Genomic DNA, 12,467 nt, shown 5'->3' on the forward strand with positions numbered 1-12,467 from the left:
ATCGTCAGCTCTAATGTATGATGTAAATATGCGGGCCAGATGGAGGTGGGTAGAAGTAAACTTCTTCCACCAAAAGACATTAATGCCGTCTGGTCCCGGGGCAGCCCAATTTTTGCTGCCATTTAGAGCTGAACGAACTTCATCCACACTGACTGCAGGGCTCTCTTCATCAGCATTCTGTCGACGGTGTTCCCGACAGAATACTTTGAAGTCGTGCAGAGCTGGAGTGTTGGCGTTCACGTTTGGTTGATCTCCATACAACTCAGTCCAAAAAGCTTCCACCCGCTCAGGTGTTGGATAATTCCCGGTAACATCGGTCTTTGGTGTCAGAAACCGTGAAGGGCTGGATCGAAACAACGAGTTGTCGACCAACCGCTTCAGCCTTTTCTCTAATGACTTTTTAGCAGCCACTAGAGCCCGCAATTTATTAAGAGACTCTTCCTTGATGACATGAAGAGTACTCTTGTTCAGTGTGTGATGACGCCACCGAAGTTCAGCAGCAATGCGCCGAATTCGGGGCGTGTATGGTGTTTGAGTTGTGTCGTACTCAATCACACACTGAATGCGGGAGACCTGTTTCCGGGACATGTCAATTTTCAAGCCAAGTTGTGAGATGCGCTGTTTCAACCTTGCCTCGATCGAGAGACATTGTCTCTCTCTCGGAAAAGCCGAAACTTCTGCACCATACACAACCTGGCTCACAGTGAGCAGGGTGGAATCCTCCAGGATGTTTGCACGGAGATCTTCATTTACCGCGTCAAGCTGTTGTTGGGAGTAAGTTATCTTTTTAGATATACTTACTTGCCGTCCTACAAAGGGATTGTTGTTGTCCAAGGAGGAACGGCGTCGCTCTTGGTGTAGTTGCGCCGGAAAGGAAAGTCTATTAGACTGCCTTCTGTCCGGCACAAGCGATCTTCTATTTCGCCGAAGATGAGCGGCATAATTACGCAGGTGTTTGGGCGTAAAATGCGCTAGCTCCGGATGCATATCACTCCAAAGAGTGTGCATCCGGGCCATATAGCCGCTCACCCCCGGCTCGCTACGTTGGTAGCACACCAAGAGATCGACTCTCAGTTCCTCCGTCCACTTAAAGTAAGTCCTTAAGGCGCCAGGGTCGTCATCATTCATCGGGTCCGGCGTGCTCCTCCCACCTGATGAATGGTCCTCATCCGAAAAGGACCGGTTGTGGGGAGCACTTCTGAGTTGGTATCTTGTGGTAACTCAGTTATTTCCATGCAGTGGGTAGTTGGCCCACTGCACGGGCTACGTCGTTCGCCTACAGACCTGATGTTATGGTCTGCGTTTCCCGCGATGCGCCGCTTGGAGGCCACGTAGCAAGCATCGCATTTTATTATTATTATTATTATTATTATTATTATTATTATTATTATTATTATTATTATTATTATTATTATTATTATTATTATTATTATTATTATTATTATTATTATTATTATTATTATTATTATTTGTTATTAATTGCTCAGGGGGGTTTTCCCCGGAGTCCGACTCTCCGAGGGCCCAGCCTGAGCGCCATCCATTACTGCTGCACCACTCCGCACAACAAGGCGGTTAGTGAGTGCAGCAGGCCAAAGTCATTTTCCTTAAGAGACGGAGAGAACCAAGTGAAACAAGCATGTTAGTAACAGAGACTTTATTTTTGCCGGAAAGTTCGGAGGACCAAATTTTCCGGAGTCTCCTAACATACTCGCTCTGGAGAGTTGCTCGGACTTCAGAGACCGCATGCATGCGGTTCTCTTCCATTCCTAGATATCTATACAACTCTCCGGCGTCTAATTGTCTTAAGACGCTCCCATCTACTAACTCGACATCATCACCCGTTTCAGAGCACTTACCCCTCGCCAGGTGTACGACCGCACACTTGTCTAACCCAAAAGACATTACGACATCTCGTGTGTACTCTGCTACGATTTTAAGGGCCGCCTGTAGACGATCTTCATTAGCACTATATAGCTTCAGATCATCCATGTAAAGCAGAGGAGTGATCGAATATTTTCGATCACCCGGAGGCCCCACAGAGTACCCACAAGTTTTACGGAGAGCAACAGATATAGGCAGCAGTGAAATGCAAAACATCAGAGGGCTCAATGAATCGCCTTGGAAAACCCCTCGTTCGTATTCTACAACTCCGGTGACGTGCAATGCGTTTCTACTTCCAATGTGAAAACGCGTTTGCCAGAGCTGCATCGTACGCCGAATGCATTCCACTATTTCAGAATTGACCCCCACGCATTTGAGTAAATATAAAATCAACTCATAAGGACTTGAGTCAAATGTCTTGCGATAGTCAATTCAGGCCATCGACAGATTGCGTTGATAGTAGATCGCATCTTGTAAGACACATCGATCCCCTATCAGATTCTCTTTGCAACCTGACAAGCCTCTTTTCCTGCCACGCTGTTCATATATCCGTTGCCATACAGGTTCTATCTCCTGCAAGATACGGTTATTTAAAATTTTAGTGAAAATTTTATAAACCGCATTCAAGCAGGTGATAGGCCTGTAATTCTTTGCGTTCGACAATTCACCTTTTTTAGGTATCAGTACGGTTCGCCCTTCCACGAGCCAGTCTGGAATCGGTTCTTCAGCTCTAATGTACGATGTAAATATACGGGCCAGGTGAAGGTGGGTAGAAGTTAACTTCTTCCACTAGAAGACATTGATGCCATCTGGTCCCGGGGCAGCCCAATTTTTGCTGCCATTTAGAGCTGAACGAACTTCATCCACACTGACTGCAGGGCTCTCTTCATCAGCATTCTGTCGACGGTGTTCCTGACGGAATGCTTTGAAGTCGTGCAGAGCTGGAGTATTGGCGATCACGTTTGGTTGATCTCCATACAACACAGTCCAAAAAGCTTCCACCCGCTCAGGTGTTGGATAATTCCCGGTAACATTGGTCTTTGGTGTCAGAATGCGTGAAGGGCTGGATCGAAACAACGAGTTGTCGATCAACTGCATATTATACCGATTATACCTGCAATTTCACAAAAAATTGCATTATAATTAATTTGTTACCCATTAATCAATTGAGAAAAAACCTGACCAGGAATTTTAATAAATGATTTATTGTTCAACCTCCCTTTATGCAAACGTCTAATATTGAAACAAAAAAATATTCTTTGAATCAGCACGAAGTACGGCGAAATTATCGATTTTCTTAGTCGTACTATTGATGAAGATTTCACACACAATCTTTATCACATAATCCACACTTAGCTTATTGACTTTATTTTTATTAATTTGAAATTCATTGCGAATTTAATTCAATCTTAAAAAAATTGAACTAAAATATTCAGTCATCAGTATATTAATTTACACAATACTTCCAAATTAAGAATTTAATTCCAATTAAAGAAACCAAACTAAAATATTTAACACTCGTAATAAATTCTATAATAAATAAATTTTTAATAAACTTTTATCATAGGAGTTGACTGTAGATCCTTGGACTTAATATCCGTGTTGGTAACTAATTTATAAAATCTTTTTCGATAAAATGACAAATTAATTTAACTAAATAGCTTTATGAACTTAAGTTCAATTCAATAATTTAATACGCAGAAATTAATCTAATCCCAATACGATTTTAAGAATTAAATTCTGAATATCTCTCAAATTAATTTTCATAAATAATTCCCATTTGATAAAATCAATAATTCGACATAACGCGTCGTAACATTAAAAAATTTATTCGAACTAAATTGTTTCATAATATAAATTAATTCAAGTAGAATAAATTCCACTATAAAATTCAATAATTTTCGTTGTTAAAAATATTCAATTACAAAAATCGACAAAGGTTGGCGTACGTAAAATAGACGCTAGAACATTCGCTGGTTTGGTTGTTATGACCTTAGGTACTCGGATTAACTGCGATGCAAAATATCTACCGAGGCTTGACCAAGAATTCGTGAGAAGACACTTGTCGGTTTTTCTTAAGTGTAGAAATAAATCATTAGTCTTACCGGAATTAATCGGTTCTAAAAATTAGTTCGATTAATAAAACTATTCCAGATGTTAAATAAATTAAATTGATCAATTTCCGTTAATTGAAATTTTTACTATCAATGTATTAAATGATTTTACACCTCAAGGTCGACTGAATGACTTTTTGGTATAAATCCCTATGAAAATCACTCAGTCGAAACTAACAAATATTAGTTAATAAAACAAACTTGAATTATTGTCGCTTAATTAGTTAAATTAAGAAATGAACAGAAAAAGTCAACCAAGTGTTAGGTAGAGCGCGGTCCTCTATTTTCCCGCGCAGCGGTCATTGATACCTTGTTGTAAAAAACGACGATCTAACTCACTGCTTGAGAATAAAGTACCAGTTATTGTTGGATTTCTTTGTCTCGTCACTACTCCGGGGATCGGTCTTTCATGATTTTCCATGACACTCTGTCTGGCAATCACATCACTTCTCTTCTTTTGTACTGCACAGCTCACCTGTAATAACCCAAAACTACTCTCTCTCACTCTCTCTTTAGGCCCGAAGAACGAGACGCGCCAGTGTTGCGTCGAACAATTATCCATATCCGGCGACTTATCGATTCGGAGTATATTTACCCTGTTACAACACCGCGTGTGGATCTGTTGCTAAATTCAGACGCAAGGAAGAACACACACGGAGAATACAGATTCCCGTGACAATTCAATTGTCCACAGTTGTTAGAATTTGTAACAGGGTAAATCGAACTTCCCATGGTCGTTATCGACCACCTTATTGCCGCCACAGTAAATCAGGGCCTTCCCTTACCGTTCGATTTTGACAAGTAATTTCGACTTCGAGCTAGTAAGATCCGTAAAACAAATTTGATAGATAATTTTTATGAAGAAATTTTTGTTGAAAAATTTAGAAATGAATTCAATGGGAAGATTGATTTATGAATTGGTAATGGAAAATTGGTAAATAAATTCAGTAATAAAATTGACAAAGAATTAATTCAGTGAAATTGATATTTTGTTTCGAAGAAATATTGAGCGTAAAATTTTGATAATTACATTGAGTAATAATTAAAAGAATTTTGAGTATTTTGAGAGTTTTGAGGAATCAAGTAAGCGTCCGGTGGACGATGTTATCTGGAAATTGATAAATAATGTTTTCGTTGATAATCCGTCAGGTTGACGAGGGAAATTATGTTATTTGGTATTCCGTCAGGTTGACGAGGTAAATTATGGTATTCTGTCAGGTTGACGAGGTCAATTTTGGTATTCCGTCAGCTTGACGAGGCTTATGGAAATGAAGTGTTACTTTGAGATTTAGTAGTAAGATTATCTGGCGAGTGCTTACGTAGGTGAAAGGTTCGCACGATTAAGTTCGTTTGTAAGTTAAGTTTAGAAGATTTCTTAATTTTTGAATCGAATAAATAATTTTATTTTTATTAAAAATTTTCTCAATATTACTTATAGCCCTCTCGAACTTTTCACGACTCTGTCTTTTCCTCTCATGCGTCTCCGGTTTCTGGGAGTCAGGGTGACAAAGCAGGCCCGCAGACGTCGTTATCAAGCAACTGCAGCTCTTCAGTAGTGGAAAACTTGGCTACTGAAGAGTATACCATTACAAGAAGTAATTCCTATCTTTGTAATAAAAGTCCTGATTCATTTTGTTACATTTCTGGCGAGTTTGAACCGGCGAAAAACCGTAGAGCGTTTTCCGAACGATTAAAAAAAATTTATGAGAAATGCTTTCGGATTCAAATTACGAATTTTGATTCGGCCTGGGTCCCGGGTTATGTTTGTTGTCGCTGTAATAGCATGTTGATACGACGGGAGAAAAACAGAATACGAGTAAACTTAAAATTTACAGTCTCTACGATCTGGACTTCACCCATAAGTTCGCAAGACTGTTACGTTTGTCTGACTGAAATTGCTGGTTTTTCTTCGTCTAACAGAAGAAAAAATTAGAAAAATGGTAGATCCTGAAGGCCATCCATGCAACTTCCCGGTAATTTCATATCAAGTGTTTAAAACCGCACTACTGATGTTTTTGAGCTCTCCAAGCTCAAAAATACAATTCTTGTGTTACTTTATGCTCCTTGAGCTTAGAGGGACAACTTTTCTATGCTTTTGAGCACTTCGAACTCAAAAGTCTGATAAAACTTCGATAAAATACAATTTTTCAAATTTTTAAACTGCAGTAACTTTTTAATAAATGAATTGATTTTTACGCAGTTGGCAGCATTCGGCGCAATTTTTTATGATTCATAAAGAATCTGTAAGTTTAGTGTGATCAAATCAGGAATTTCGAAGTAATTCTGGAAAAACACATTTTTCGGCTTTCTTTCGTCAACGATAACTCACGAATGAATGAACCCATTTTGACCGGACCGACGGCGATCGACGTAATTGTTTAAGGCCGAGAGCTGATTAGTTTTTGGGATCGATCGGGAAAGCCGTTTAAAAGTTATTCCAATAAAACCCCTTGTGAAAAAAATTTTTTTCGCATTTTTTTTTAGATTTCTCTAAATTTCTCAAAATCTATCAGTTTGAATCGATTCAAATTTTCAGGAAATCTGCATTCTGTGAAGCCCTTTCGAATGGTACCAACCGCGATACAATCGGTCAAGCCGTTCAAAAGTTATAAGAGGGTCACACACACACACACACACACACACACACACACACACACACACACACACACACACACACACACACACACACACACACACACACACACACACACACACACACACACACACACACACACACACACACACACACACACACACACACACACACACACACACACACACAGATTGATTGATTGATTGATAGTTTATTAATGCCAAAGCACAAGCCAAATGGCAATTTTAAATACAATATGATTTACAAATACAATAATAATAGAAAAATTATATAATTACATAAACTATAATAAAGATCTAATATAAAAATTTATATTTATTTTATCTGATTCAACTAACATACTCAATAAGTTATTCAATTAATAACAGCTGATAAAAGAACAAAGTTGGAGAATTTAACACTTAGAATCTAACAGTAATTATCAGAGAACTTATCACTTTACAATAATAAAATTAATAATCCAAATTCAACAAATGGTCAAAAATTTTATTTTTGAACACTTCAAGACTAGATGAGTTTACAATCTCTTCAGGCAGTTTTAGTTGAGCTATTAGTTGAATCAGTTGACTGTTAATCTAGTTTAGTGAGATCAGAAACACATTTAATTTTAATTATTTCAGAGCCATTTTCTCTTTTAGCAAAAATTTGTCCACTTGTCACCCAGACATACTTGATCTTTTTAACTTAGCCTTTTCTTTAGTTTGTAAAAGTAATTTATGTGTCTCTGGTAATAAAAATTCATTGACGTATATAGCAAATGTGGAATTTTGATCAACATAGTCCGGAAACACAATTTTAGCCAAAAGATTTTTGACTTGCGTTTCGAACTTATAATGAAATCACGTACTCGAGAAGACTTCAAATCAATAATGTAGGAATGATAGGTAGTCTTATGTTGTTTAGATCTATCTTTATTTACAAATTTACGAACACTCAAAACATCGCTGACCAAATGTGGTAACTCTAGAGCATTTAAAACAGCGGACGGAATTTCAGAAGGTGATAGTTTATCAGCCACTAAATCAGGAATACCTGAGATTACCAACTCAGTAGTACTTCCTAATAGAGATGAAGTAGATGAAGCTACACTGTTTTCAAGAGTAACTAGTTTGCTCAGATCAGCTAGTTTATTATGCATTATATTCATGTTAGTTTTACTGTCTTCTTTTAATTTTTTGATGTCTAAGTTTAATTTCGAAATTGAATCAACATTTATTTTAACATTTTCCTTAACTTCCGAAAGGTCAGACACAGTAGCAGCTTGCGAATCTTTGAGGTCAGCGATTTGCGTACTAAGTTCCTCAAGTTTCTTATTTACCAACATGTTGGATGATCAAAACTGTTCCATCATAGCTGTCATCTTATCGTCAAGCGACTTTTCAGACCAATTTGAAGGTAGCTGGGCCATTGTTGGAGGTGTGATAGGTGAATGAAACACTGAGTCTGGACCAATCGATATCGGTGTATTTGGTGTGACAGGTGATTTCAATGAGGTTGATACACGAGCTGTTGATAAACGAACAAGTGAGGTAGATCCGCGAGCTTTAAATGTATGATCAAGACGAGAAGAGCTGGCAGATTTGAAACTGGAAACTGAAGAGGTATTAGAGCTAGTAGATTTTATCGAGGCAAGTCTTGTTTTTGTTTCTAAATTTCCCAGGAGATAGTTAAATTGTTTTCTGCAACAATCAGTCAGCGGCCTGTTTTTTACATAATCTCGTGCACAACCAGGATGAAAATGCTGTTGACAAGTGTTACAAATAACAGATGATTTAACAGGTCTCTTGCATTTAATACATGTGTCAGGCACCAATGGCATAACCAGAAGATTGAAAGTAAAATTACTGTAAGGTGATCAGACAATTTAATATCAAGTTTCAAGTTATTAGTTAGAACAAGATAGATAACCAGTTATTTATAGTGTAACTTACACCTTCTCAGTACACACACTATTGGTGCTTGTAAATTCTCAAGTCATAACAATTAAATGGTCAGAAAGAATTTGATAGAACTTTACTGACAAGTTATCACTGATAGAAGGTAAAGTAAATGGTAAATCACTAGGTAATTAGCCAGTCATGAATAGTGTCACTTAAACCTCCTTGTTGCACACACTGTAGATCAACAGAGTAGTTATCAAATAGATGATATTTTTCAGAACTGGTAAACTTCAAGTGAGAGTTGACATCAACTGACGCTAATTTGGCTAACAATCCACTGTACACTAAAACCACTGTCAACTTAACCTCTTCAATGATGAGTAATTTATATTTAATTATTTTTCAATCCACAGCGAACACATAAGGAAAATTTATATGTCAATCTGCAGATTGCAATTTGTTGCTTGCAATATTTCTTAAACAAAAAATGCCCGGAGGCAATTTACAGCAGAAAAATGTTGCAAAAACAGAGCAAAAAATTAGCGTGTTTATGTACTTACAGAGAGAGAGAGAGATTGATTGATTGATTGATTGATTGATTAATGATTTATTCATGCCAAGGCACAGGCCAGATGGCAATATTAAATACAAAATATTTACATAAAATATAAAATATAGTAAAGTATGTATATGTAAGTACAAAAACTTAATCTAATCTAATTAGAAATATATCAAAATAAAAATAATATAATAGATAAAAATAAAAATAATGTAATAGATTCAACAATAATTTTATATTAAAGCTTTAACTACTCAATTTTTAAAGTCTTATTAAAGTTTTTGATTGCCAGTTTTTGACTTCTAACTTAATTATCTAAATTTAGCAAATAATCAAACAATTTATTTTTAAACACTTCACTACTACTCGAGTTTACAATATCTTCAGATAGATCTTCCCATTAGCGGATAAGGGTTACCACTAACTAAAGTTAAAAACTGAGTTAAGTGACCAATAACACTATTTATGTTTAAACTGAGTATATTTAATGGTGGAGCTAAGTTATTAGGAGAATTATTTGTTGAATTATCTAAGCGTTAATCAAGTTTCATAAGATCAGATTCACAATTTATAACTAGTCTTTCAGAGTTCTCATCTTTCTTTGCAAAGATTTGCCCATTTCTCGCCCAAACAAACTTGTATTTAGCAGTTTTAGCCTTCTCCTTAGTTTTGAGTAAAAGTCGATGGGTTTCTGGCAGAAAAAATTCATTAACATAAATAGATCCCTTGAATGCATCATCGACTTGCGTAGGAAAAACCTTCTTTATCGGAAGATTGCCAGACTGACGCTTCTTATTGACAATAAAGTTACGAGCTTGGATCGACATCATTGAAATTATACAGGGTGTCTCTGAAGTGGCGGGAGTAATTGTTGGGGTCGATAGAGAAAAAAATACTGAATCGAAAGTTCCTGAGCCAAAAATTTTTTTGGGCCATAGAATTTGAGTTATGAATTAAAAACGATAGCCAATCAGAAGCGCGCTATTCGAGAAATGAAAATGAGCGGGGAAGTAGAGGAGACGCGAGAGTGAGATGCTGCAATAGCAGCTTACTCGCTCACACAAAGCCGAGCATGAGAGGGGATTGTGACGCTATGAGCCGAGTACGTAAGTGTGAATGAGTGGATGTATGAGGTCGCAAGCGGACGGCTTAATGTATGAGTGTGTGTCCGTGTATCGCAGCATTATTGGAGGCGTTGTAACGCTGAATTAAAGCTAACCGGGTACTCTAAGACAGAGGAAAAAATTTTAATTTTTATTTTTATTCGAAAAAATTTAATAAAAAAAAATAAAAAGGCCCAAGATTTAACCAGACCCACAGAAACGGAGAGTAAATTTTTAATTCTCATTTATTTTGCTGGGGATTATTTTCAAATACAAAAAAAAAAAAAAGGCTAAGATTCAACTGGAATCCAAAAAGAGATGGATGAAAAAATTTTATTTTTTATTTTTAATCAGCAAAATTATTTTTCTTTAAAAAAGAGCCCAATCTCGACTGGAGCAAGAAAAAATGATTGAAAAATTTTATTATTAATTTTCAATCAACAAAATTATTATAAAAAAATAAATGGGCCCAAGTCTCAACCGGACCCAAACAAACGGATAAAAATTTTTATTACTTACTTAATTTGCTGGAAATTATCTTTAAAAACGAAAAAATGCCCAAGACTCGATCGGATCCAAAAAAATAACAGTACAAAAATTTTTCCTTATTTTCAATCAGCAAAATTGTTTCTTTTAAAAAAGGCCCAATCTCGACTGGAGCAAAAAAATGATTAAAAAATTTTATTATTAATTTTCAATCAACAAAATTATTTAAAAAAAAAAATAGTCCGCAGACTCAACCGGACCCAAACAAACAGATAGATAGTTTTAATTACTTATTTATTTTGATGGGAATTATTTTAAAAAACGAAGAAAATCGCCCAAGACTCGACCGGACCCAAAAAAAAAAATAAATTGAAAAATTTTGTTTTCATTTTCAATCAGCCAAATTAATTTCTTTTCGAAACAAGGCCCAATCTCAAACAGACTAAGAGAAACTAATTAAAAAATTTTATTTTTTATTATTAATCAAATATTATTTAAAAAAAGAAAATAAGCCACAGACTTAACCGGACTTAAACAAACGGATAGAAAATTTTTATTACTTACTTAATTTGCTGGAAATTATCTTTAAAAACGAAAAAAATGCCCAAGACTCCATCAGACCGAAAGGGAGATGAATAAAAAAATTTTACTATTCATTTTTAATCATCATAATTAACTTTTTTTATAATAAAAGGCTCAATTTCGACCGGACCCAGAAAAAATGATCCAAAAATTTTATTTTTTATTGTTGATCATCAAAACTAATTAAAAAAACAAATGAGGCCCTAGACTCAACCGTAGCCGAATGAACGTATAAGAAATTTTTATTTTTTCATTTGAATTGGAAGGGAAATTATGGAGAACGAAAAGAATGGCCAAGACTTGTCTCGACCTCGAAAAGACATTGGAAACTTTTATTATTTACTTTTGACGAATAAAGAATGATTTTTAAAAGAAGGCACAAGAGTCGACTGGACCTAAGTAAAAGGATTGAAGAATTTTTTTCTTGATTTTGTTAGCGTCAATAAATTTAAATAATTAGAAAATCACCAAAATTCAAATTAAAATTATTAATTAATAAATTGACTAGCAAAATCTCGAATAACAAATTAAAAAGGAATTGCCCTCAAGACGTGATAATTTTTTTATTATTTCAATTAAAATTAATGATTGATCAATCTACAAGTACAGTCTAAAATCAAAAAATTAACAAGAAATTGTACTCAACTACTGATAATTTAATTATTTAAATTAAAATTATTAATTAATCAATTGACATGTAAAATACAGAAATTACATTCGTCCTGATGGATTTATTATTGTAATCGAATTTAGATGTCGAAAAATTGACAGGTAAAATCTCAAATGAAAAAATTAACATAGAATTGTTCTCAAGTTCTGACAATTTGATTATTTTGATTAGAATTACTGATTGATTAATTGACTAGTAAAATCTTGAATAAAAGAATTGAAAAGAACTTGCACTCAAGTCCTTGATATTGTAATCAAAATATTTACTCGAGTAATTGACCGGTAAAATGTCAAATGCAAAAATAAAAAGAAATTGCAATCACGACCTGATAATTTTTATATTTTAATTAAAATTATTTTTTGATTGATTAACAGGTAAAATTCCAAGTAAACAAATTTGAAAAAATTGCACTCAAAACCTGATAATTTCGATATTTTGATTAAAATTATTTTTCAATTAATTGACAGGTAAAATGTCAAATAGAAAAATAAAATAGAAATTGCAATCACGACCTGATAATTTTAAAATTTTAGTTGAAATTATTTTTCAATTAATTGACCGGTAAAAAGTCAAATAAA

General features: G+C 35.1%; 2 protein-coding genes across 2 annotated transcripts in view; one reads left to right on the plus strand and one right to left on the minus strand.

Annotated features, from left to right (window-relative positions):
- Lmx1a (LIM homeobox transcription factor 1 alpha) overlaps positions 1–12,467 on the plus strand; it is a 271,702-nt gene that overhangs the window by 134,993 nt on the left and 124,242 nt on the right. The window lies entirely within an intron of this gene.
- Positions 7,929–8,959, minus strand: LOC141533544 (uncharacterized). Its single transcript, XM_074252473.1, has 2 exons — positions 8,541–8,959; positions 7,929–8,453 (listed from the first exon to the last, which is right to left on the minus strand). The coding sequence occupies exon 2, from the start codon at positions 8,426–8,428 to the stop codon at positions 7,943–7,945; it is 486 nt and encodes a 161-aa protein (XP_074108574.1). The 5' UTR covers positions 8,429–8,453; positions 8,541–8,959; the 3' UTR covers positions 7,929–7,942.

Source organism: Cotesia typhae, unplaced genomic scaffold (assembly GCF_013202065.1).
Source record: "Cotesia typhae breed Kobodo isofemale line unplaced genomic scaffold, CoteBio_Ctyphae scaffold_121, whole genome shotgun sequence".
Taxonomy (NCBI): domain Eukaryota; kingdom Metazoa; phylum Arthropoda; class Insecta; order Hymenoptera; family Braconidae; genus Cotesia; species Cotesia typhae.